The sequence below is a fragment of the Sminthopsis crassicaudata genome, chromosome 5, assembly GCF_048593235.1.
Source record: "Sminthopsis crassicaudata isolate SCR6 chromosome 5, ASM4859323v1, whole genome shotgun sequence".
NCBI lineage: Eukaryota > Metazoa > Chordata > Mammalia > Dasyuromorphia > Dasyuridae > Sminthopsis > Sminthopsis crassicaudata.
In genome coordinates, this window is record NC_133621.1 from 200,082,752 (window position 1) to 200,108,367 (window position 25,616).

General features: G+C 36.7%; 1 protein-coding gene across 2 annotated transcripts; it reads right to left on the bottom strand.

The window, feature by feature from the left end:
* Positions 1–5,039: 5,039 nt before the first annotated feature.
* Positions 5,040–25,067, bottom strand: ASB13 (ankyrin repeat and SOCS box containing 13). 2 transcript variants are annotated; one of them, XM_074269429.1, is made up of 7 exons: positions 24,860–24,988; positions 24,523–24,667; positions 21,177–21,364; positions 17,570–17,720; positions 15,151–15,285; positions 9,377–9,568; positions 5,040–6,280 (listed from the first exon to the last, which is right to left on the bottom strand). In XM_074269429.1, the coding sequence occupies exons 2-7, from the start codon at positions 24,545–24,547 to the stop codon at positions 6,153–6,155; spliced, it is 819 nt and encodes a 272-aa protein (XP_074125530.1). In that variant the 5' UTR covers positions 24,548–24,667; positions 24,860–24,988; the 3' UTR covers positions 5,040–6,152. The 2 variants fall into 2 exon arrangements, with proteins under 2 accessions (XP_074125530.1, XP_074125529.1); XM_074269428.1 differs by lacking the exon at positions 24,523–24,667 and having other exon boundaries at positions 24,860–25,067.
* Between the last annotated feature and the right edge of the window lie 549 nt (positions 25,068–25,616).

Here is a 25,616-nt window from a genome sequence, read left to right on the forward strand (position 1 = left end):
CTGCCTGCAGAGGGCACTCAAAAGACAAAAATGATGCTGCATTTACTCTTTGTTTCAAAGAAATGAGGGAAACAGCAGCTGTTTTCCACTTAAATCAGAAGTTTTCTTCCTTAAAATTGATTCCAAATTAAAGAGTATGAGTTTGAGTTAAATATGAAGATTGAAGTCGTCTTTCACAAGTTACATTTTAAAACTTTCAAAAATACCAAGTGGATATCCTTTGAGACAGAGAGTAAATCATAACCTACAAAGGAAATTTAATAAGATCTCAGCACATAGCAAGCATTTAATGCCTACTAAATTTAATTGAGTGACATTATCCAAGGAGTGGTGTGCTTAGGTTTAAGAGCTAAGCCACAGATTACCCCATAGATTTAGTGCTAATTAAATTTAATATTAATCTAGAATGAGGTGATTGAATTAAATGATCTCTAGGATCCTTTGTACAGCTGCCATTTTTTGAGTCTATGAGAAGCACTTTTAACCCATTTCTCGTTCTCAATCACAATAGCCAAAGAGATTTTTGTTATATTTGGACAAATAAATACAAGACTTTATCAACTGAAAGAAAAGTTGGCTTCATTTATCTAGAAATGTCAGGTTTGATACTCTTGTACATTTCTAAATAGAATCCTGTTTATGCCCAAGAACATAAGATTACCACTTAAAAATTGTTTTGTTTTGTTTGCTCAATATGAAGCCATAGCAAGAGATGATAGGCAAGAAAGTTAATGCAATCTCAAGCTGCATTAAGACAAAGCAATCAGAACTACAGATGTAATAGTTGTGTTAGAGAGGCAAAGAGAAGAAGAACTTTGGGAATTTGTGGAGAATTCAGATGGGGATGAGAATGAGATGCTGTGTATTGATCACCATGCCACAATCAGACCACACCTGGAATATCATGTTCAATTATGAACATTACATTTTAAGTAGGTCACTGATAACTAGAAAAATGGTTAGACAAGGGCAACCAGGATGATGATGTGTGTGGAGTTCATATTACATTCAGCCTGCAGAAGAGTTGTTAATGCCTTTGTGTCAATGTGGTAGGAAGTCTCCAGTAGAGTATTCCAGGGCTATTAGCTTGCCCTGTACTCTTTAAACATTTTTATCAACCATTTAGATAAAAGGCTAGGTAGTATACAGATGACAAAGATTAAAGGAATAGTTAACAGGGGATAACAGAAGTGATACCAAAGATCTTGACAGTTTAAATCATTAACGTGTATTTATAATATATTAATTTTAGTAAGGATAAATTTAGTCTTAAACTTTGGTACAAAAAATCAACTTTACAAGTATAAGATGGGATATTCATATGTAGATAGAAATTGTTCTGAAAAAAAAATGGGGGGCTTTAAAGTGGACTGCCAGCTCAATATAAATGAGCAGTGTGGTGTAGCTGCCAAAAAAGTTAATTTTATGCTGTATTGAAGGCACATAGCTCCTAGAAATGAGGGTAATGGTCCCCTAAACTGGATCCTATCAATCAGATCTCATCCAAACTGTTGTGGTCACTTCTGGGAAACAATAATAGTATTGTATTTAAGTTGGAGAATTTGCCAAGGAGGGTGGCTAGGATGGTGAAGGGTCTTGAGTCTTAGATGAACATTGGTTGAAGGAATTGGGCATGTTTAGTCTGGAGAGAAGATTCATTTGGAGGGCTGTCTATCAATCAGACAGAGGAGGAATTTGACTTCTTCCATTTGGTCTCAAGAGGGCCAAACTTGGAGTAGTGGGTAGAAGTTGCAGAGGCAAACTTAGGCTGTATTTAGGAAAAATTTTGCAACTCCCAAAGTGGAATGACCTGCCTTGAGAAATTTTGGGCTCCCTTTCCTTGGAGTTCAAGTAGATGCTAGATCACTTTATTGCTATGTGATATCAAGGATTCCTTTTGTAAATGAGTCTCTGAGGTCCCTTCTTACTTTCCAATTCTGTTTCAGTGACTTTTAAGATTTAAAAGATGTTGTCAAGTACCAATGAAGGGCTATAATTTGGAAGAGAATTGACTTCTTGGCCCAAGTGGGTAGATTTAGAAGCAGTAGAGGGAAATTGAAAACTCGTACTGGACATAAGGAGAAACTTCCTAACAATGAGTTATGCAAAAGTACAAGGGGCTTTTCACTGGGGAAATGGCATATAATCTTCTTTAATGGACATTAAGACCAGAAGCAGTATTGGAGGGGGCATGGAAAGTCAAACAGGAAATGGCATGTAATCTTCTTCAATGGACATTAAGACCAGAAGCAGTATTGGAGGGGACATGGAAAGTCAAAATACACAAATATATCATTATTGGAACCATTAGTTCAATCATTCTGGACAACAGTTTGCAATTTCACTACCTTAAAAAAAAAAAAAAAAGCTAGCTAAAAGCACCTTTTACTCAGAAATTATTATTCAGGTATGGGCTAGACTATACCTGTGATTTGAGAGATCCCTTCCATCTCTTGAGATTTCTATAATTCTGTCCTTTTGTATTACTTTCTATATGTCACTTTATAAGCAGGCTGACTTTTTACAATATGCCATTCATGAAATGGATGGTTATAATCCCATGTCTGAAAGAGAGTAACCCAAAGCAGAAAACTACTTTTATTGTCAAATACATACTAGTTGTGACCTAAAACTCACAACTTTCCTGATCCTAGATCTTTGTAAAGTAGGCATAAAATTTACACTAAATGAAATAATACATGTGAAAGTAGTAACACTAAATGAAAATAAATTAGGTTAAATGTGGAAGTTTTTGCATAAGTAATAAAAATACTTTATTCTAGTATTACATTTCATACTTTTAAAAAAATAACTTTTACATCCTTTACCATAAAATACCTACTCTATGTGGAAGAGTATTATGCTCATTTTCGAGATGGGGAAAAGAAGGCCCAGAGAAGTGGGCCTTTTTTTCCAAATTACACTATTAGTTAGTGAGCCAGGTCTCCTGACTCCCATTCTATGTTAACTCACAGTGGTACTAAGAGTATGCATTATAGTAGTAGAAAAACAAGCACTGAAAAGAGGCAAAAACACTGGAATTCTTTAAAGATTTCATAGTTTGTATGCCCAAAAAGTTATCAAACTGTGCATACCCTTTGACCCAGCATTGCTGCTATTGGGATTATATCCCAAAGAAATACTAAAGATGGGAAAGGGACCTGTATGTGCCAAAATGTTTGTGGCAGCTCTTGTTGTTGTAGCGAGAAACTAGAAGTTGAATGGATGCCCATCAATTGGAGAATGGTTGGGTAAATTATGGTATATGAAGGTTATGGAATATTATTGGTCTTTAAGAAATGACCAGCAGGAGGAATACAGAGAGGCTTGGAGAGACTTACATCAACTGATGCTGAGTGAAATGAACAGAACCAGAAGATCGCTGTACACTTCAATGCTGTATGAAGAGGTAGTCTGATGGTAGTGGATATCTTCAACATAAAGAAGATTCAACTCACTTCCAGTTGATCAATGATGGACAGAAATAACTACACCCAGAGAAGGAACACTGGGAAGTGAATGTAAATTGTTAGCACTACTGTCTATCTACCCAGGTTACTTATACCTTCAGAATCCAATACTTAATGTGCAACAAGAAAATGGTATTTACACACATATATTGTATCTAGGTTATATTGTAACATATGTAAAATGTATGGGATTACCTGTCATCGGGGGGAGGCAGTGGAGGGGGGGGAAATTTGGAAAAATGAATACAAGAGATAATATTATTTTAAAAAATTACTCATCAAAGGTTCTGACAAAGGTCTCATTTCCAAAATATATAGAGAACTGACCCAAATTTATAAGAAACCGAACCATTCTCCAATTGATAAATGGTCAAAGGATATGAACAGACAATTCTCAGAGGAAGAAATTGAAACTATATCCACTCACATGAAAGAGTGTTCCAAATCACTACTGATCAGAGAAATGCAAATTAAGACCACTCTGAGATACCACTACACACCTGTCAGATTGGCTAAGATGACAGGAACAAATAATGACAAATGTTGGAGGGGATGTGGGGAAACTGGGACACTAATACATTGCTGGTGGAGTTGTGAAAGAATCCAGCCATTCTGGAGAGCAATCTGGAATTATGCCCAAAAAGTTATCAAACTGTGCATACCCTTTGACCCAGCAGCGCTACTACTGGGATTATATCCCAAAGAAATACTAAAGAGCGGAAAGAGACATATATGTGCCAAAATGTTTGTGGCAGCTCTTTTTGTTGTAGCTAGAAACTGGAAGATGAATGGATGTCCATCAGTTGGAGAATGGTTGGGTAAATTGTGGTATATGAAGGTTATGGAATATTATTGCTCGGTAAGAAATGACCAGCAGGAGGAATATAGAGAGGCCTGGAGAGACTTAAATCAACTGATGCTGAGTGAAATGAGCAGAACCAGAAGATCGCTGTACACTTCAACAACAATACTGTATGAGGATGTATTCTGATGGAAGTGGAAATCTTCAACATAAAGAAGATCCAACTCACTTCCAGTTGATCAATGATGGACAGAGGTAGCTGCACCCAGAGAAGAAACACTGGGAGGGGAATGAAAATTGTTAGCACTAATATCTGTCTGCCCAGGTTGCATGTACCTTCGGATTCTAATGTTTATTGTGCAAAAAGAAAGTGATATTCGCACACATGTATTGTACCTAGACTATATTGTAACACATGTAAAATGTATGGTATTGCCTGTCGTCGGGGGGAGGGAATAGAGGGAGGGGGGGTAAATTGGAAAAATGAATACAAGGGATAATATTATAAAATATATATATATAAAAAAAAAAAAAAAAAAAGAATATAAAAAAAAAAAATTACTCATGCATATATACTGTGGGAAAAAATTCTAAATAAAAAAAAAAAAAAGATTTCATAGTTTGCTTTCTTTCCAAAGATGTGAATGTGAATGTGAAAACTGTTCTTCCTCACTTCAAAGGAATATCCTGAGAAATACCCCGCCCTGGAATTCTGTTGTGTTTTGGGTTCATTAGAAGAAGAAAAAAGGCTATGGAATACAATATTATTCATTTTGACCAACAGTTTTTATTGAAATCTGGATTTGGGGGTGTTGGAAGGGTTGAGGAAGATAGGAATTTATTATGTGCAAATGTTATTAGACTTAATTGCTTAAGAGTTTTCAGTTAAGAATTGAAAGGGACTAAACATGAACAAAGCATTTATTATATCATTTCCTATAACAATGAACTAACTAGGCTTTAAAGACTGCCCAAATGAGAAAGTTTTAACTTTACCTATGATGAGGTAGGGAACCTTGAAAAAGAAAAAAAGCTAAATCTTCAGCTATTATAAAGGCAGTGGGTTCTTCCTCCCTCTGTGTAAATAGTATGCTATTCTTCACCAGGCCTTCAGTCAAGTAAACTATGGTAGACTGAACTCCTTACAATCAATACAAACATCATTACCAGGCTGCAGTCATCATTCTCCACAACTCAAACCCATAAAAAGCTTCCTGAAAAACATAAATCCCTTTAGCCTCAGTGGACTTTTTTTATGCCTTGCTACTGTGCAAAATAGAGAGTATGTAAACAGAAGGGTATTTATAGAGCAGTTATTTCAGGGTCCTGCTGTCAATGATCTAAAGGGACTGCCTTTAAGTTTTTACAAGGCATTTGAACTACAACTCACACCTATCTATAAACATATAATCCTAAAGAAGGGTGAAATGGAATCAGTTACACTAGAGTAGCAAACATCAATATGAGCTCCTACCAGGTAAAGGAAGGCTCAGAAGTCTCCACAGAAACTGTCATTTCCTTCTCTGCTCTGAGTCACATTTTATACTGTAAGTCACTGGGAAAGTTCATCAAATAAAGGAAGCCTAGACTATAGCAACTCCCTTTCCACTCATTAATGTGCTTGGCTATGACAGTGACAAGATTAAAGTGCTCTATTAGAGAAGCATGTCTATACAATAAAGAGTTAAGAGTTAGTGCTTTCTTATTACACTTGAAATAATTTCTCTGACAGAACAGAGAGATAAGTGGAAATGTTCTGCATATGGTATTAATACCACTACAGATACAACAATCATTTTTCTCTACCAGATGTTGGGAAAATTAATTTTAGCAACACAGGATAAAATTCCAAGATCACTTCTTTCTTCCATGTCTTTGTCTTAGTTGTATGAAAGATAATCTATTAACCTTGGAGGAATATTCAACTTGGCAATTTTCTCAAGCCCTCTGACGCCAGTAGCCTTCCTCAAGCTCACTCTGCAAAGTTGTGACAAAGTCAGAGGTGTCTCTGGAAAAAGTATAGAAGACAAGGACATACATGAGTCAAGTTTAAGGAACAACAAACAGGTGAATGAACCCCAAAGATAATAGATAACAATATTCTAAAGCCTTATACTTGTATTTTTCAAAAAGTCTCAAGTAGAAAGCAAGAAGATTTGAATTCATTCAGAAAATAGTTAATGAACACCCATTATTTTCTGTGAGAGGTACAAAGATGAACAAGTACTCTCATCAGTTTTGTAAATAAATAACATGGAGGCAAGGAGGAAAGAACAGAAACAGGGATTTTATCCTGGGGTTTCTGAGACCAATGGTATTCTAATTGGTCATCTAGACCTATCTGATAAGGCAGCATAACTCTATGAATGATTAACTCATTTCCTAGGACAATGATCTCCAAAGTGGGGACACCAAATAACCAAATAATCTGGGGAAGATTCTTCTAGGTTACCCAATCAGGAAGCTATTTCCAACACAGCCCCACCGTGACTTTCGCCTGTTGTGACGCAGAACTCCCCAAGTCTCTTTTCTCCCCACTCTCTGCAAGTTCCAACTGTTCACTTTCTGCACCAGATGTTGGCTCTTCTCCAGGCATCCTCAGAAGGCACAATTCGAAAAACTGCCTTCCTCCTCCAATAAACCCAAGGGGAGTAAGGGGAGGAGGGAAGAAAAGAAGGGAACAGTGACCCTTCATCCCTCCAGGACACCTCATGACTAAAGAAGCTCCCCTCAGGGACTCTGTGATTGAGTAAAAGCTTGGACCAACTGCCTCATTTTGGGGAGGATGCTGTGAATGCTCAGAGTAGGCATGCATGGGTGGCAATTTGCATTACAGGTCTCATTTTATTTCCCCAAAGACCCTCCTTTCTTTCACACGTACCTATTTCGGTCAAGGGCACCACCCAGTCACCTAGGGCCACAATCTTAGCACCATCCTACACGTGTCAGTGTACTACACCTATGATTACCCACCTCTGCAAACAAAGGAGGTGAATTCTCATGTTTGTACGCTTTGGGAAGTATAAAGATGGGCATGTGACCCCACCAAGCTTGTAAGTAGTCAAGGAGCAAAGAACAGGAATAAATCAGTGGCGTAGAATCAGGAAGACCTGAGTTCAAATATGGCTTTTATTTGAAAGCAGGGTGACCTTGGCAAATCACTTAATCAGTTCACCTCAGTTTCCTCATCTGTAAAATGAGGATTAATAACAGCACCTAATTTTCAGGATTGTTGTGGATAAAATGAGAGAATATATGTAAAGTTCTTTGCAAAACTTTAAGAGATGTATACATATATAGAGAGAGTAGCAGTAGTATCTCTTCCAGGGAAGTTTGGTCATTATAATTACATAGCACATTTTCTTTTTTTGTTGTTGTTGCTTTTAATTTATGTTGCTATAGTCACTGTGAATACTGTTTTTCTAGTTTTGCTTACTTTATTTTGTATTAGTTCATTTAACTTTTCCCAAGCTTCTCTGAATTCTTCACATTCATGATTTCTTATAGGAAAGTAATATTAAACATAGATTTCTTATAGAAAGTCATATTAAACATAGATATAAGACCTATTTTTTTAAAACTTTAACTTCCTTGGGATATACTTACTGCCTACCTGTAGGATGTCTGAATCAAAAATTATGGGTATTTTAGTCACTGCCTTAGTATCCACCAGTAGACTATAGGCATATTTTGTTATCTATGACAGTTTGCTGGGTATGGAATAAAACTTCAGAGTTGTTTTGAATTGCATTTTTTATTATTAGTAATTTGCAGCTGTATTTCATATGGTTAATAATATATAATTATTTTTTAAAAAACTTGTTTGTTCAAATTTTTTATCCAGTGGGAAATGGCTTTTGGTGTTATATACTTGTTTTAGTTTCCTAAATAGCTTGATATCAAACAAAGGTTAAGTTTTAAAAATTAGGGGAAAAAATATACTACATTTTTGGTTTTTTTTCCCCTGAGGGCTGGGGTTAAGTGACTTGCCCAAGGTTACACAGCTAGGAAGTGTTAAGTTTCTGAGACCAGATCCTGAATTCAGGGCTGGTGCTCTATCCACTGAGACACCTAGCTGCCCTGTAGGGGAAAAAAAAATAGCTGTTTTTTGAAAAATTCTTTCTATGGAAAGTACACTTTGGAAATGTTTCTATAATTTTTGTTGCTAAAAACTATGCATCTCACCTATAAAAACTCTAATATTTACATACTTTGAAAACATAGAAACAATTTTCTAACATTTAAAAATATTTCAAATAGTTTTTAACCCATTTATTAAAAAAAAAAACATAAATACAGCCCTTTTAGATTAGTTTGCAAGGATCACTGACATCAGAGGTAATGGAAATTTACTAGCTGAATTTTAACAAAAACCTTGTGTAACTGATAGGTAGGGCTAACAAATGAGTCTTAAGATTTAGTAAACATAACCACCATATTTGAAATGATGTAACTTTGGAAAATATCCTTTTCAGGAATGATAGCAAATTAAAACCCAAGTATCAAAATAAACTAAACTTAAAATCATGTATATCATGTAAAAATAAAAAAGGATTAAATATATTGGGAATCAGAGTAGTACTTTTTTTTTTTTTTTAACTGATGAGGTATACAATCAAAAACCTCGGAGACCATGTGCTTGTTAGAGTATAGGACTAAGGAAGCTAAAGTTAAGGGATTAATCTCATAAAGGACAGTTAGTTACCCTCTTTCAAGTCAGACTAAACCTTTCAACCTGGGACAACTATCATAAAAAGGCAGACTATGGATAACAAGAAACTTGAGTATATCAATACAAACCCCATTGCCACAGTTAAAAAACTATGTAAATATTATGACCTTTTTGTGCAATATGGATTAACAGATTAGAATCTAAATTTCTTGCAAACAGGAATTGTTACATTCATGGTATTTGTTTCCCCAGTTCCTACCACAGCACTGGGACATAATAGAGGCTAAATAAATACTTGTTAATTGATCAACTGTATAAAGAACATAGTATGACTAGTGAATGAATACTTAACCTGTGGCTACTTAGATAACTGTAAAATGAGGGATTAGAAATTTTGGACAAGTAAATAAATCTCCCCCAAACTAGACTTACTTTCATAATACTCAAAACATTTAGCAGAGGCACTGCTGCTCCAAGTATAATCAGAAGGCTTCTTTCCTCGATTGTCCCGGGCATAGATGTTGCCTCCAAACTCAACCAGCATCTCAATGAGGTCTACATTCTTTACTTTGGCTGCATGATGAAGAGCTGTCTCATGCAATTTTGCTGCATTCACATTGGCTCCTAAAATGCGAGGAGAAACAAAAGATACATACCAAAGGCATTATCCAAAAGTTAAAAGGAGAACTCTGTAATATGTCCACCCTTCTAAAATGTCCATACTCTCTGATCCAGAGATTGCACTGTTAGGCAAATACCCCAAGGAGGTGACTGACAAAAAGAAAGGTCTACCTACACCAAATGATGCATACCAACATTTTTTAATAGCAAAGAATTGGCCTATCTTGTAATATATGCATCTAGTGGCATACATTATTGTTCTGTGAGAAAAGACAAACATGATAATCTAGAGAAGCATGAAAAGATTTATGATGAACTGAAACAAAGCAAAGCAGAGTAAGGAAAACAACATGCCCAGGGATGAAAGTGTAAATGGAAAGAATAACAAAAATCAAAAGTGAAATCTGCAAAATCATAAAGAATAAGTTTGGCACCAAAGAAAAGAAAAAAAGAAGTCATCTCTGAAATCCTCAAGTGAAGAACACTGAACAAAACATTATTTTTTCCTCTCAAACCTTTTGACTGGTTTGCTGGGGTTTTTTCTTCTCTTCCTCTATAATTTGAAAAATTCTTTATTATATGGCTCCCTTTCTTGGGAAGAGGAAAGGGAAAGATAAAGGGAGAAATATAGGCAACACAAAAACAAAAGATGTCGATAAAAATCTGATCCCATTGTCAATATAAAGCTGATCTCTTTTGATTTGATTTTATTTAATTAAAAGAAAAATGTGATTAAACAAACACTGTGGTATTTTGGGATTTCATGATATTAATACAATGTCATTTGTAAACCTAAAAACCTTGAAGACCTCACCATCTGTAGGGAATTCATTTTCCTCGTGGTTCTCTGAACAAAAATATCTTTGAGAAACATTTTAATATGAATTCTCTTTACATTATCTGTGACAGTCATTCACAATTTTTTTGGCTTAAATAACTTGAGGAATGAGGAATTTATTGCCTATTAAGTTAACTACATTTTAGGATAGTTCTCATCATTAATTAGGAAGATTTTTCTCACACTGAACTGAATCTGCTTTTCTAAAACTTCAACCCATTGGTCCTAGCTTTACTCACTGTAGTCAAGCAAGAGCCAACTTGCATATGAGCATGCAGATGTAAAGGACAGTAAATCTTAATTTACTATTACCTGGTTACTCTTTTATGGTGAAATCACATCTATTGATTTTATAATTTCAAGATATCTAGAGTCTTAACCAAAGGAGAGCCAGGAAAATAAATTAATAATATAAGAACAAATTTAAAGAAAAGTTCACTGAAATTATGCTAAAAGGGTAGGAGGGGCATTTTCTTAATTCATCTCTATTTAACTCCTTCCAAAAACTCAAAGCAAAGAATTTATAGTTATAATTTGTCTTGTGATTAAAAAGCCAAGTAAGCAATAAAGATTCAACTCTTATCTTCCTACCCCTTTCCTTTGAAAAAAAAAAAAAAAGAGTAGGTGAGTACATGTTGCCAAGTACAATTTATATATCAGTTTGGTTTTCAGTCATTAGCACAAAAAAACTCTTTTGATTTAAGACCTTCAATTCCATTTATAGACCTGACTGTGTACTATATTGTAATACACATTGTGGTTCATTCTAAATAGGTTCCTTAAGTTAGTGAGAAATAACTGTTTTCAATATTCAGGTAATAAAATAGCAAATAAGAATTTTATTGATCTAACTAGTGACCCATCAACATTTTCCCAAATGTTATTTTATTCTGAATTTAACAAATATAAAATAGAAATGGACAACATAAAACTTCTCATCAGAAGTCTTAATGTCAAAAATTAGATCATTTCTCTGTGGAGGAATGGTTTGTTGCTAACTTAGAAGGAAAGCTGAGCCAACGCACAGATGGCAGCAGTGGAGCAGAGTTGGCAGTTTTCAGAGATATGGTAAACAGCACTGACTTATCTGTGCCAAAAAAGCCACAAACATCCAAATTGGTTGGACAAAAACGATGGAGAACTTTAGAAGCTGCCAAGTGAAAAATGAGAACTTCACAAGTTTACCAACAAAATAGTTCATCTATCTCTAAGAAGGCAGCATTTAACTTCATCAAAAGTAAAGTGCAAGTTAGAGTGATGTAGGATTTTTGGTTCATGAGGAAGATAGATAAAATTCATTTTTTCATTGAGGGTAACAATCCAAAGTGCTTTTATGATTCCCTGAATGTAAGGCCAAAGACCTACGGTGCTTCTCAACTACTCAGCCCTGATGAAGCCACATTGATTAGTGATAAGGGCATGATCTTGAAGAGATGGGCTCAACACTTCCATCAACTAATGCTGACGTTCAATGCTTGAACATTGCCTGTTCAAGGTAAAGTAAACTCCTCTCTAGCAGAATTTCAGCTGAAGAGATTTTGAATGCCATTTGGCTCCTCTTGTGTGGCAAAGTTCCTGCTGTTGATTCTATTTCAGCTGAGATTTACAAAGCAAGGAGTCTACTGCAATGCCAAAGCTGAATGAAATCTTACTGGCTTTATGGCAATAGGAAGTTATCCTTTAGGAGTTCAAGGATGACTCAACTGTCCATCTCTATAAAGTAAAGATATATAGGTTGTCCCATGATTATCACGGGGGTGGGGGTGAAAGGGGTCCTCTCTCTTTGTCCTTACCTGGAAGGATTCTTGCCAGAGTCCTTCTTAATAGACTGATCTTTTACCTGGAAGATGGTCACCCTCCCAAGAGCCAGTGTGGCTTCAGAAAAGGCAGAAAGTCAAAATAGTGTTTGTTGCCCAAGGAGAAATTCCAGGAGCAGAAAGGAGATCTGTATCCAACATTTAGCCATCTAACCTAAACTAATACTGTCAGTTGTGAGGACTTGTGGGAAGATCATGGCAAAATTTGCTTGCTTGGAGAAGTTCATCAGTACTGTACACCACTTCTATATTCCATGAATAATGGATTGTGTATTCCCAATGATCAATGATTTTATGTGGGCTTGCTTCCATGCTTTAGTGCATGATATTTTCAGCAATTTTTTCAGATACCTTTAATGAGGAGGAAAAAGGCATCAAGGTAAGCTATTGCACTAATGGTAAATTATTTAATTTGAATAGGCTACAAGCCAAGGCTAAAATGAAGGGAAAGCTGGTGCTCAACTTTTTGTTCACAGATGATTGTGCACTCAATGCAACTTCTAAGACTAAGCAGCAACAGAGTATGGATCAATTCTCTGTTGCTTGTATTAATTTTGATCTGACAATTAACATCAAGAAAATAGAGAGTCTCCACCAATCAGCACTATACCATCCATATGTGGAACTATCTGTTAAAGCAAATGGAAAAATTTTGAATAATATAGATAAATTCACTTACCTGGGCAGTATACTTTTCAGGGATATACATACATAGATGATAAGGCTGACTTATGCACTGCCAGAGCTGGCTCAGTGTTTGGGAGGCTTTAAAGGAAAGTGTGGGAGAGAAGAGGTATTAGGCTGCCTACCAAACTGAAGGTAGACAGTCATTATGCTAACCTTATTTTTGTATACCTATAAAACCTGAACAAGATACCAGGGCCATGCCAGAAAACTGAATCACTTCCCTTTGAATTGTCTTAGGAAGATTCTGAAAATCACTTGGCAGGCTAAGGTACCAAACACTGGGGTCCTTCTCAAACTAAATTGCCAAGCATCCCAACTGCTCCAGAGAGCGCAACTCCATTGGGCTGGCCAAACAGAACTGGTCTAAAAGACTATTTGATGAAGAACTCACATAAGGCAGGCACTTAGGGATACAAGGACACTCAAGGTTTCTCTGAAGAACTCTGGAATCAATTGTGAAAGACATGGGAGACACGGGCCAAGCATGGCAAGCTCACATCAAAGAAAGCACTGTGCTCTATGAATAAAGCAGAACTGCAGTAATTCAAAATAAAAGATGTGCAAATCTAGAGACATGTCCATTCCAAATGTTTATATGGACCCTCATACCTGACTGAAGGCAGCTCTTTCTAAGCGCACATTGGTCTGATGAGCCACAGTCAGACCCACTTTCCTTTGCCCTAACACTGATGTCACTGTGGTCCTCTTTGAGATCAAGGACAGTCATTGTGCGGTGTGCTCAGGCAAAGGCTTCCTGGGCCTGCACTGGACATTCATCCAGCCCATCCCTCCTCCTATAGCCAACGTGAGACTCCCCAAACACTGAGCCTGAGGTGTTCTCTCACCTTGTCTTTTGCTATGGATCTGAGTCTATCTGTACACTTTGCCTTTCACCTATCTGGTTTTTCTTCATTCAGAGCTCCTGAAGGACTCTGGTAGTTTTTTTTTTGTTTTGTTTTGTTTTGTTTTGTTTTGTTTTGTTTTACAATCCTAAATTGGATGAAGAAGCTTACAGCTACTTTCATTTGATTTTCTTTATTATTTCTTTGGTTGCTTTATAGGGATGTATTAGGGTTTCTGAGCTCTTTTAGATGTTTGTTTTTCATTAATGATTTAATTTGAAGTTTTCTGAGCAAAGATACCAGAGTAGTTGCCATTTCCTTCTCCAGTTATTTTACCAGGCAAGGAACTGAGGCAAAAGGGGTGAAGTGATTTGCCCAGGGTCACACAGACAGAAAGTGACTAGCAAGAAGTCAGATTTGAATTCACAAAGATGAGTCTTCCTGACTCCAGACCTGGGACTCTTCTATTGCACCACATGGTTATTCCCAACCCACCACCAGAGTCCCACAACTCTTAACATCAATGAAGTAATAACCCTAAAAACTTTGTTGCTCTCAAAGAATTATGTTCTCTGGTCACTTAATGGGCCTATGTCTGTGGAAACTATTTCTGAAATTTATCTAGGCTGTATGCTTTGTTTTGATGTGGACTATGAATGAAAAGTTAAGTCAGGAATCCCTCCCTTCACCTGGGCAAAAAAGATTTAATTTCAGAAGTCAACAAAATTGACATTCCTCCATATTTACATAAATATATAATTAAATAAATTTATTACAGTAACTACTTTTAAAAAATAACTACTATGGTAATAGTTGAAAGAAGCAAACTAAAGAAAATAGAAATACAAATAGAAAAGCTCTTAACTAGAAATCCATCTTGTTTAGAAGGCTGGTAAGGTAAGAAAAGTGATCTTTTCTATTTCTTGACAGTTCCATGTGACTATTTCCAAGACACAATTAAAATAGTAAAATAATAAAATTAAAAAAATTTTAAAAACAACTTCCACAAAGTATTGAATTAATCTGAGATAAAACATGGAAGCTTTTTTCTAAAAAGAATGATTTGAGATATTAAGGAAAGTTAAGGAGGATTGAAATCTCTGACTATGCTATTAAAAGTATAATATATAAAAATCTTAGTTTTCTATGTATTTCTTGTTTTCCATCTTGGGAAACTGCCCATTCTGAACTTTGTGAGGATGTCTGATAACCTTAAGAATTAACTGAATTCTATACAGTCTTGAAGTTTCACTATGAATCACATCCCTAGATTTGATTTGTGTGCCTCATGCTAAAACCTTCTCTCTACCCAATTTAGGAATCAGCCACAGTAGGTAGAGGTTGTGTTCAGGTCCCAAATGTCACATGTCAAATAATACTGTACTAGTTAAAACCACTTACCTGCATTAAGCAGCACTTTCACACAATCCAGATGCTCCCTTGCACAGGCAACATGCAATGGAGTACCAAAATGGCAATCATGGGCTTCTAGATTAGCTCCAACATCAATAAGAAGCCGCACACATTCAGAACTTCCTTTAAATGAATTAAAAAGGAAGCATGGAGGTTAACAAATGTAGACCCCTCTCTTTTATATAAATAATAATGTGATAGAATATGAATTCCAAGTTCTCTTTAAAAAGACAAAACCACCCTCTGTCCTAGTCTTGCAAGTAGTTCATATTTACCGTGTGACTCTAAGGAAACAATAGTTATTAAACCAAAGCATAGGAGAAACTATTCAATCATGCCTATATAACAGCTAGAGTAGAGAAACTAGATAGAGAATTTCATCTCTAATTGGGAATAGGTAGACAATTCCTATTTTAATATTCCTAGAGGAGTCCTGATTGGGAAAGATAATATTCACTAACTTTTACCCCACTGTCTCCTCCTAACCTCAGGGAACACTATAGAAACTATGAGTCCTGCAATTATTTTCATACTGGCATCTCCAAAATGCTATGGATGAACCTTCTACCAACCTTCCACTAACATTATATTGGCTCTCTTTTCTTTATTTATTTCCCTCCCAAATTCTTTTTTTGTCTACTGACCAAAATGAGCCTGCTCCAATATTCAGTCCTAGTCTGTCTCTGTCTGTCTGTCTCTCTGTCTCTGTCTCTGTCTCTGTCTCTGTCTCTGTCTCTGTCTCTCTCTCTCTCTCTCTCTCTCTCTCTCTCTCTCTCTCTCTCTGTATATATATATATATATATATACAGAGAGAGAGAGAGAGATATAGATATATAGATATATATCCTCATTTCAGACACTTCTTTCACTATCTTGGTTTTAACTATTACCCATTTGTGGATAATTCTTGATCTTTCATCTTCAGCCCTAACTTTTCTTCTAGGTTTCAGCTCTACACCTCTAAGAGCCTGATGGACTGTTCTACCTTGATGTCTTGTCAACATCATTCAACAAACATAGTACATCTTCTATATGCAAGGTATTGTTCTAGTCACTAAATACATAAAACTAAATACATACAACTTGGTACCTTCTATCAAGAAACTTACAATTCACAGTAGAAGACATGGCATGGCATCCATAACTATAATGCAGAATAAGTTATAAGGACGTTTTCAGAGAAGAGACAGCGTTTTCAACTTGTTGAGCTTAAGATGCCAGCAGTACATCCAGGTGTAGATCTCTAATAGGTAGTTATAATGTGAACTGGGATCAACATTGACTTATTTTCTGTTCCATGAATATTTTATTACATCTCCACCTCTGTGTCTTTGTGCACTAACTTTTCCGCTTAAGACACAGAGCTGGAAGAAACTTCAGAGATCACCACTTGAACTACCTCATTTTTTTGAATCAGAGAACCCAGCTTTGACTCCCACCTCTATGATTCTGGCCAAGTGATTTAATCTCTGAAGGCCTCAGTTTCCTTACCTGTAAAAGTTGCAATTACCAATCCTATGCTGATAATTGTCAAATCTAGTTATCCTGCTACAATCTCTGCCGACCTCCAATCTTATAACTCCAATGCCTTTCAGACATCTTGAACTCATTATGTCTGAGACAGATCTCACTTTGCTCCTAACTTTCCCCCCTCCTACTTTCCCCGTTATTGACAGGGACAGCCCAGAGTGGTCCTGGGCTCCTTGGGATTTCTCCTCCTTCATTGCATCCCTGTTGCTGAGGCCTCTCTAACATGCTCCCTTTTCTCCTTTGACATGCCATCGCTCCAGGAGATGCTCTCATCACCTTACAAGGACTGCTTCAATAGCTTGCTGCTGGGTTCTCAGTTCTTGCCCCACTCTAATCATGTGCTATTCAGTCACTAACGTGGCTTTACCATTTGACATTCAAAGCTTTGATAACCCAACTCTCTTTCCAGGCTTTTATACCTTATTCTTAACAGTCTTTGACTCTGAGATACTGGCCTCTTGGCTGCTCCACAAGCCCCCCCTCCCCTCTCTCTCAGCTCTAATTGTTTTCTCTGGCTGGAATGCTCTAAAACCTCAAAATCTGCTCATTGCCCTCTATGACTTTATAGTCCCAACTAAAATCCCACCTTCTGTGAGAAAACTCCAACCTCTCTCAGTTTTAGTAGGATATTTTTTAAAAATTTCTTCTATATCCAGTGTATATAACTTTGTGTATATGTATTTGCATCTTATCTCCTTCAATCAGTCCCCTTGAGGGCAGGGACTACCTTTGCCTCCTTCTGTACTCCCAATCCTTAATGCCATGCTTAGCACAGAGTAAGGCCTTAATAAATGTTTATTGATGGACTGGCATGGAGCCTTAAACAAGAAGAATATGAAAAAAAACCAGGCCAGTAAGGCTACAAAAGACTACTCACCACTCATGCAGGCTTCATGTAGTGGGGACGCAGTGTACAGTGGTGGGTTGACCTTTGCCCCATGAGAAAGCAGCAACTTCACACATTCAATGCTGCCAGAGGCACAGGCATCACAGAGGGGGGTACTGCCATCGATGTTCCGGGCATCCACCTCAAAAAGGAAAAAAAACACACACACACATACACATACACACACACACACACACACACACACACACACACACACACACACAGAGACATACACACACACACAACACTTGATGGAAAACAACTCTTGGCAATACCTATGGCACGATAGTCAAGGATCTCTCTTATTTTCTAAGTTTATTTGCATAGTACTTTATAGTACAAAGTACTTTACCATATATTACCATATAATTACTATATAAATACCATATATTATACATGATCAAAGTTCATTCAGCAGAGGCTCCTAAATCATAATAAATCATAATAGCTAATATTAATGTGATATTTTACAATTTACAGAACTTTTTTCACAACAATCTTATGAAATAGGTAGTGTCCTAATATTACCATTTTATAAGTGAGAAAATTGAGGATCAGAAAGATTAAGCAGACTACAAACTTCTTAAAAGCAGAGACTTTCATTTTTGTTTACATATACAGTACAGAATTTAGGACACATTAGGCACTTAGTAAATGCTTGCTGAAATGAATTAAGTAACTTGCCTACAATCACACTAGTGAATGATTAAATATAGATTTAAACTTCTGACAATAAGCTTAGTTACTTGTTTCATTAAAATTTAGAAAATGCTTTTGTTAAGAAATGTAATTTCAGCTTTGTTCCTTGATCAAATTAAAGACCTAAAGACAAGGGTCAAGGAAATACTAAGTTTAGAAGTTTAAGCAATGGCATGCTGATAAATGCTTAACAATTAGCTCTTCAAGACAAAAAAAAAATGTATACAACACACTTTTAAATTTAACCTGTACTATTAATACTGTCTTCATCACTTTCTTAAATCTAGACAATCAACAAAACAATAAATCAAGATCTAATTTTTTATTTGCCAATTTTTAGGTAAATGCTCATACTGAAAATTTAGTAATTGGGTCCAGTTTAAGCTAGCTCTAGCATACCCTTGAGTTTGGGTGGAAAAGAATATAGATATGAATATAGAATATAGCTTGCTTAACAAGAAAGCAAAGAACCAGGAATTAAGCTTTTGTCTTTTCTCATCACCCAAACAAAAACCAAACTTCCTGAAAGAATTTCCTATTTTTGAAGAGAGGTAGGAGGGAATTCAATAACTCTTCTCTTTTTATTGCCACAGTACTATCTTACCTTCTAGTGCCAAGGCATCCTGAATGCAATCCTTTTGAAAAAATATTGGTTGTAACTCTGTTGGCTTTAAAAAGGCAGAAAATGGCTTGTAGTCTATTGTGGAGTTTAAGTTCAGCTTCATACTTACTAGCTACATGACCATGGGGTTAGCAACAATATCTCACTAGTAATCCTGATCTAGACTAGTGGTACAGTCATTTCAGCACAGGTGAGTCTTGACTCTAAGGACCCAATCACTAAGTAATTACTTAATTTGATATTCAACGTAAGTTCTCCCATCATTTCCATCTCCTTAATCCAGTGAAAGAATACACTGCCCCTACACTAACAATCGTTTGCCTTCCCATGACCTTAGTGAGTCAGTACCCCAACACTTTCCTTTTTTAGCTAACAAATTCCCATCTTCTTCCCCTCAATTTCTGTGATCCAGTGTTTACTAAAGTTAAAACCTCCTTACACTGCTATCATTCCTTATATACCTCCATTCCATTTACCCTCCCCTTAGTCCCTTCTTCCACCCTCGCCATTTACTCTGCCTTCTGGAAGCTCTTGTAAATAAACTCCCATCTATCCTTTATTTTCTTCATATTCTCATACTTCCCTGGCCATCTTCTTTAGTATGGGGTGTATTTTTTTTCATGTTCAGATACATTAGGCCATGAGGAAAGGCGAGCAGATTCCTTGCTCTTTATTATTATTTCAAAACCCTTGCTCTATTGCCATCACTCAGAAACCTATCCTCTGAGATTGTTAAATCACTAATTTGCTATAATCTACCAGGTCACAGAATTACAGAAATTTGAGATTTGGAAATTATATCTCAATGGCCATCTAATTTAACTTGTACACAAAAAAAGAAGCACCATTATGTATTTTGAACAAGTGACTGTCCAGCCTTTACTTGAAGACTTTCAAGGAAGGTGAACCTAATAATGCTTTAATTGTTGCCAAATTTTTCCTAACATCAAGCCTTAAATTTGCCTCTTTGTCACTTCCACCCATTGCTACTTCTTTGGCCCTTCAAGATAAAACAAAACAAATCTAATCCTTCTTTTACTAAATACCACTTCAAAAACAAAACAAAAAAAAATAAAATCAGGTAAGAGTTAAAATTAAAAGATAGTTTAAAAGAAGACCACCTCCAGGAGTTTCTTTTCTCCAAGTTAAACATGCCCAATTTCTTCTACCAATTTTCACATGCATTAACTCAAGACACTTCATCATATCTGGTATCCTCCTTTGCATACTTTTTAGTTTTAACATGGTTCTTCTTAAACCTTGGTTTCCAGAGCCGATGATCCTTCAGATGAGGTCTAAAGAGAGAAAAGTACTGAAGGATCATCATCTCCCTCTTCCTGGAAGCTATGCTCCATCTTAAAACAGCCCAAGATTTCATTTCATTTTTTGGCTGCCATATCACATTGCTGACTCACATTTTCCAGAATAAATTGATATCTATATAATATAGTTATCCCATTTTTCACTTGTGAAATTGGATTTTTTTGTATTCAAGCACCAGATTTTAAATCTATTTCTACCAAAAATCATCTGATAAAATCAGGCTCATTATTTTAGTCTGTCAAAATCATTTCAACTATGACAAACCACCATGTTAGCTATCCCTTCCAAGCTTTGTACCATTTATGCCTTTATCCAAGTAACTGATAAAAAATGTTAAAACAGTATAAGGTCAAACATGGAGAACTAAGGATGGAAACCTTCTTCCATATAAACACCAAGACATTAGCAATTGCATCAAGTCTAGCCATTCATCCAGTTCTGATTATTCTAACTATAATATCATCTAATCCATATCTATCTTATACACAAGAACACTTTATGAAAAGCTTTCCTAAAATCTAAATAAACTCTATCTACAGCATTCCTCTCCTCTGGATATCTATTAGTAAAATTAGTATCAAAAAAGGAAATGAGGTTAATTTGTTCTTGATTATACTGTCTCCTTTCTCAAAGAGGTCAGAACACAATTTATAGTGTTCTTTTTCTACTGTAAACCCTTAAGCAAATATCTTCTTTGTCTCCCAGTTCATCAACCTCTTCAATTTTCATAACTATTCCTTCATTTCAACTAAGCTACTTCATAGGTCATCAGGAAAGACTTGACACAAGAAAGTGGTACATGAGTTGAATAAACATTCAAACTAAAGATTCAAAAAAGAATTAGTATCAAAAGCATCTCCTCCTCAGGAACAGGTAAAGTAGCCCAGAATGAAACTATACTGCAGATTCACCCCCTCCTGAAAAAAAAAATGTCTCCATTCAAAGATAACCAACCTGGGCTCCAGCAGCCAGCAAAAGTTCTACACATTGTGTCTGACCCTGAAGACTAGCCTCATGCAGAGGTGTGATGGAGTCCACAGTGGCTAGGTTGACACAAGCACCATTCTCAATCAGTTGCTGTAGCTGCAAGGTTTCACCCTGTTGGGCAGCTTCATGAACAGGTGTCCTATCCACCCAGAAACCTAGAAAAAAAAAGTAACCCTTAAATACTGGCCACACAATTTAATTGAATCTCAAAACACTCTTTTCTCCACACATAATCACATTTCTTCTATTTCTCATATAATCATTATGTTTTTTAGAGATGAAAAATTGTGTCTTTAGAAATAGAGGCAAAATTTATCTTTGATTTCCAGTGTCATGTCTACCTAATATATGTTATAGGTACTGTCCACAAAATATCAGTTTTGCAAAACGCCTTACATATTGGGTTTTTTTTTTTGTTTTGTTTTAAGGGAAAAATAGCATTAAAAACAGAGAATGTAAAGATTTAAAAATGGAAATGGGACAACAAGCATTTATTAAGCATCTATTATGTGTCAGATGCCACTAGGTGATGGAAACAGAAAATACAAAAAAAAAAAAATACCATCTGCCCTCAAGAAGCTTACATACTAGAAGAGATAGAGAAACAGCATGTACACATAAGAGCAAAATATATACTAAATTTAGAAACCCCCCAAGAAAGTCAATGACAAAAAGAAGGTTCCGTATATACCAAAATATTTGTAGATGAGCTTTTCAGGGTAATTAAGAATTGGAAACAAAGGAAATGGCCATCAAGAGAAGAACAGATAAATTAAATTGAGGCATATGAATGTAAAAGTATATTACTGTGATATAAGAAATGACAAACATGATGACTACAGAAAAGCATGAAAAGACTTAGATGAACAAAGACCTATAAACAAAGTGGAAAACTACAATAGTGCAAAGCTTTCCAATTTATTAGTTTCTAATTTCAATAGCCTTATTTCTCTTTACTCCTTTTTCAAATACTTTACATTCCAGTCAAATGCATTCTCTTATTTCCTTAACCTCAACTCTCCACACATTACTGAAGGATGTCCTACCACATTTAGAATATCCTTCCACATGTATGCCTGTTAAAATCTATTTCATACAAGAATCCATTCCTCCAGGAAGCCTTCCCATAATCTCCAGACTAAAAGTGACTATTTCTTCCTCAACATTTGAGAAGATTATAAAAATAGCCCTTCACACTAATTATTTTCTTTCAGGAAGTCTAGTAATAAAATGAGATTTCTATTCCTGACTATAGTTCTAAAATGAGCATTCAATGGTATTATAGGGATATGATAGAAACAACAGAAAAAAAAAAACATCTCGTTCTATACAATTGCTTGTTCATTGTAAGCAATAAGTACATAAAATGCCCTTGAAAGCTTTAATTGATAGAATTACAAAATTTCCCAGTACTTATAAGATTTTGTTCTACAGAAGACAATTTCACTAGCTCTTATAAGAATGGTAGTTACCCTTATTCTGCTTAGATTTAATCTAATTTCACTTTTCTCTCTTCTAATATAAGCCATATAATTCATTATACTGTTCTTTACTTTTGAATCCCTTGCCTCTTTGTCCTATTGACACTCATACCTTGCCAAACCCCAACCCTAGTTAATCTCTTTTCTTACACTTACTCATATGCTACTTAATAGAGATGAAGAAAATCACACAACCAAACCTAATTGGATAACTATAAATTCGTTATTTTTCCCTGGCTAGGCCTAATTCTGGTTGAGGGGTGCGATCCAGGGAAAAAGGAGACGTTTTTATATAGAGATCAGCAGTTAATAAAAGGAAGCTTAGCCATGACATAAGAATATAACATAGCAAAATATAAAGACCCCCATCATCTTGTCTAGCAGAAGAGATGTGTGACTCAGGGAACTTTTGGAGCATATTCCAAGTCTGCAGGGCCTTGACTACCTTAAACCTTTGAGTTGATTAATCAGTCAACACACTAAGTGCCTAAAATATACTGGGGGGATCCAAGGTGTTTTTTTCTCATAATTGGAGTGCTTAATGTGGAGAAAGTGGATAAGTGCACATTAATAAATCTTACTCTTTTCTAAAAAGGACAAAAAAAAGAGTTGAACACTCACAGAGTTTGATAGGGAACTACATCAAACTCAACAAAGAAACAAGGAGAAGATAAAAACAGAAAGGAAATAGTAATAATCATAAACAAACAAACTTTCTGATTCTGATTAAAAGGGGTACATGAAGGGGGAGAAGAAAAGTAAAGAACTAGATTTTATAAAAATACTCTAGATTGCCTCTCAGACATCTAGGAAACTGCTGAACAAATTGTAGCAAATGAAAAGAATGGAGTATTGTGTGTGTGTGTGCGTGCATCCCTTTGATGGATTAGTAAATAAAACCTATGGGACCCTTCTAATAGAGGAATCCCTTTGTTTTTTGAGACTTGGTCTATTTTTCCGAGTTAAATATACTCATCACCATGACTGAGTTTGAATGCTTCAGTTGAGTACTGCAGCATTTGGGGGAGAAGAAAAGAGATGCATCAAGAAGTAACAAAGGGAAAGCATGAAACTCAAGAAAAATAAACTGAACATTAAACCTCATAAGTTCAGAAAATTCTCATCTGCTCCTTTACTGAGAAAAGGTGAAAGTAATAAAAGTACTGTGTGAAGATAAACATTTAATTTTTTAATTATGTATTGTAAACATCCGTTCATTTCTCCCTGTATGAAAATCCTTTCTTAGTTTACTATATTAACTTGTTTCGATGAGTCTCAAACATAAACGGTTCTTATTATAAATAGTAAGTCATATTTCTATAGTTATGCTTCATAAAGCTGTTTCCTTACGGGAGCCCCGGAGGTGAGTGATGTCAGGTATGATTTCAATCCTACAGCTCAGGGCACTACTCTTCAGAAAGACGTTTAGACATGTGATCCAGCGGCGTTAATAAGATCCAAACCCACTTCTGCTACCAACACCACGAGTCCTTCTTAAAGAAGGGATGCCCTTTCTCCGGAGAGGTGAAATGATGAGGGGAGACAACAAATGTTTTCCACATGGGAAAAGATAATTCAATATTGTGTCATAAGGTGAGTAAATTCAAAAAGGATTTAAGTGTAAGGCACCCGGGAAAGACAAAGCCCAACGCCGAATGAGTCACAATAATAACGAGCATTCACACAGTGCTTTAAGGTCGGAGAATCGCTTTACAATACTAATCCATTGGTCCTCCAGTCCCGGGAGGTAAGCGCTGTTAACTCCCATTTAGCAGATGAGAAAACTGAGGCTGAGAATTGCATTTCGGGACCACAGCGGGGCCAGCACGTACGGAGTAGGAAGAGCTCGTTGAGCATCCTCTAAGCATCCCCTCCTTTACCAGCGCTCCCGGCTCCCTCCGCCCGCGCCTCCGGGACTCAGCGACGATGCGGTTACCAGCGCACACGGACGTTAACAGCTCACGGGGACCACAATTCCTTCGGATAACGAACTGCAAGCAAAGTTTGGCCGCGGGGGCTCAGGCTTTCCGTCCTCCCTGAGCACGTCTCGGTCCCGGTGAAGGAGCCCGGGCGAGCTCAGCTCCCGCAGCCCCATCGCGTCGGTCCCCCGCCCGGCGGAGCTCGCCCGGCTTTCCCCCCAGCCTCTCCTTATACCCGCGGCGCACTCACCAATTTCTCCCAAGGAGCCGTCAGCACTCCGCAGGTCCATCTTGTCCGCCGGGTCTCCCACCTTGACTGTTTTCCCTTCACCGTAGCCGAGCACCAGCCACGGGAAGGGGACGCGAGAATGACCGAGCCGGCAGCGCGGTGGGGCCGATCGCGCGCCTATAGCCGAGCTCCGAATCTGGGGCGCCTCTCGGGCAAAGGTCGCTCCCGGTGCCCGCCGGGACTTGTAGTTTTCCCACGCGTGCCCTTTCATTTTCGCCGGGCTTGGAGGGTGATCAGTGCACTGCCTCCTAGCGGTTGGGTCCGAAAGTCGCCTTTTGATGTTTTGGGACTATCAATGTAAATCCTCAGAGAATCTCTAACTGCCCAGCATAATCTCTTAGGAAAAAAGAGGGCAAGGTTTTCAGTGATGGAAAAACGGGTGTATATATGTGAAAGTGTGTGTATGTGTGTATATAACATATATGTATATATATGTGTGTGTATACTTATATATATACACAAATATATATATACATATATATATGCACATGACATGTATTTAAATTTTTATAGCATTTTGAAAACCCCTGCAATTTTTGGTGCAGAAGGAGTTTGACTTCCTTAATTCAGTATTCAAGAATCATTTATTCACCACTTACATTGCAATGAGTTGCTGTGAAAAATCTGTTTCTCTTCACAAAGGAAATGTGGTGCTGTCTGAGGACAGTTCAGAAGAAACATTAGAATTCATCAATAGCAGGATAACCATGGCCCTGTG

Bases quoted from the DNA above. Each gene is read 5' to 3' on its own strand.
- ASB13 (XM_074269428.1), bottom strand. From the start codon at position 24,899: ATGGACCTGCGGAGTGCTGACGGCTCCTTGGGAGAAATTG. The intron at 17,721-21,176 runs GTTGGTTATCTT...TTCCTTTTTGAG, and splicing joins TGCTGGCTGCTGGAGCCCAG to GTGGATGCCCGGAACATCGA. The intron at 6,281-9,376 runs GTAAGTCTAGTT...TACTTTTTCCAG, and splicing joins ATGTTTTGAGTATTATGAAA to AGACACCTCTGACTTTGTCA.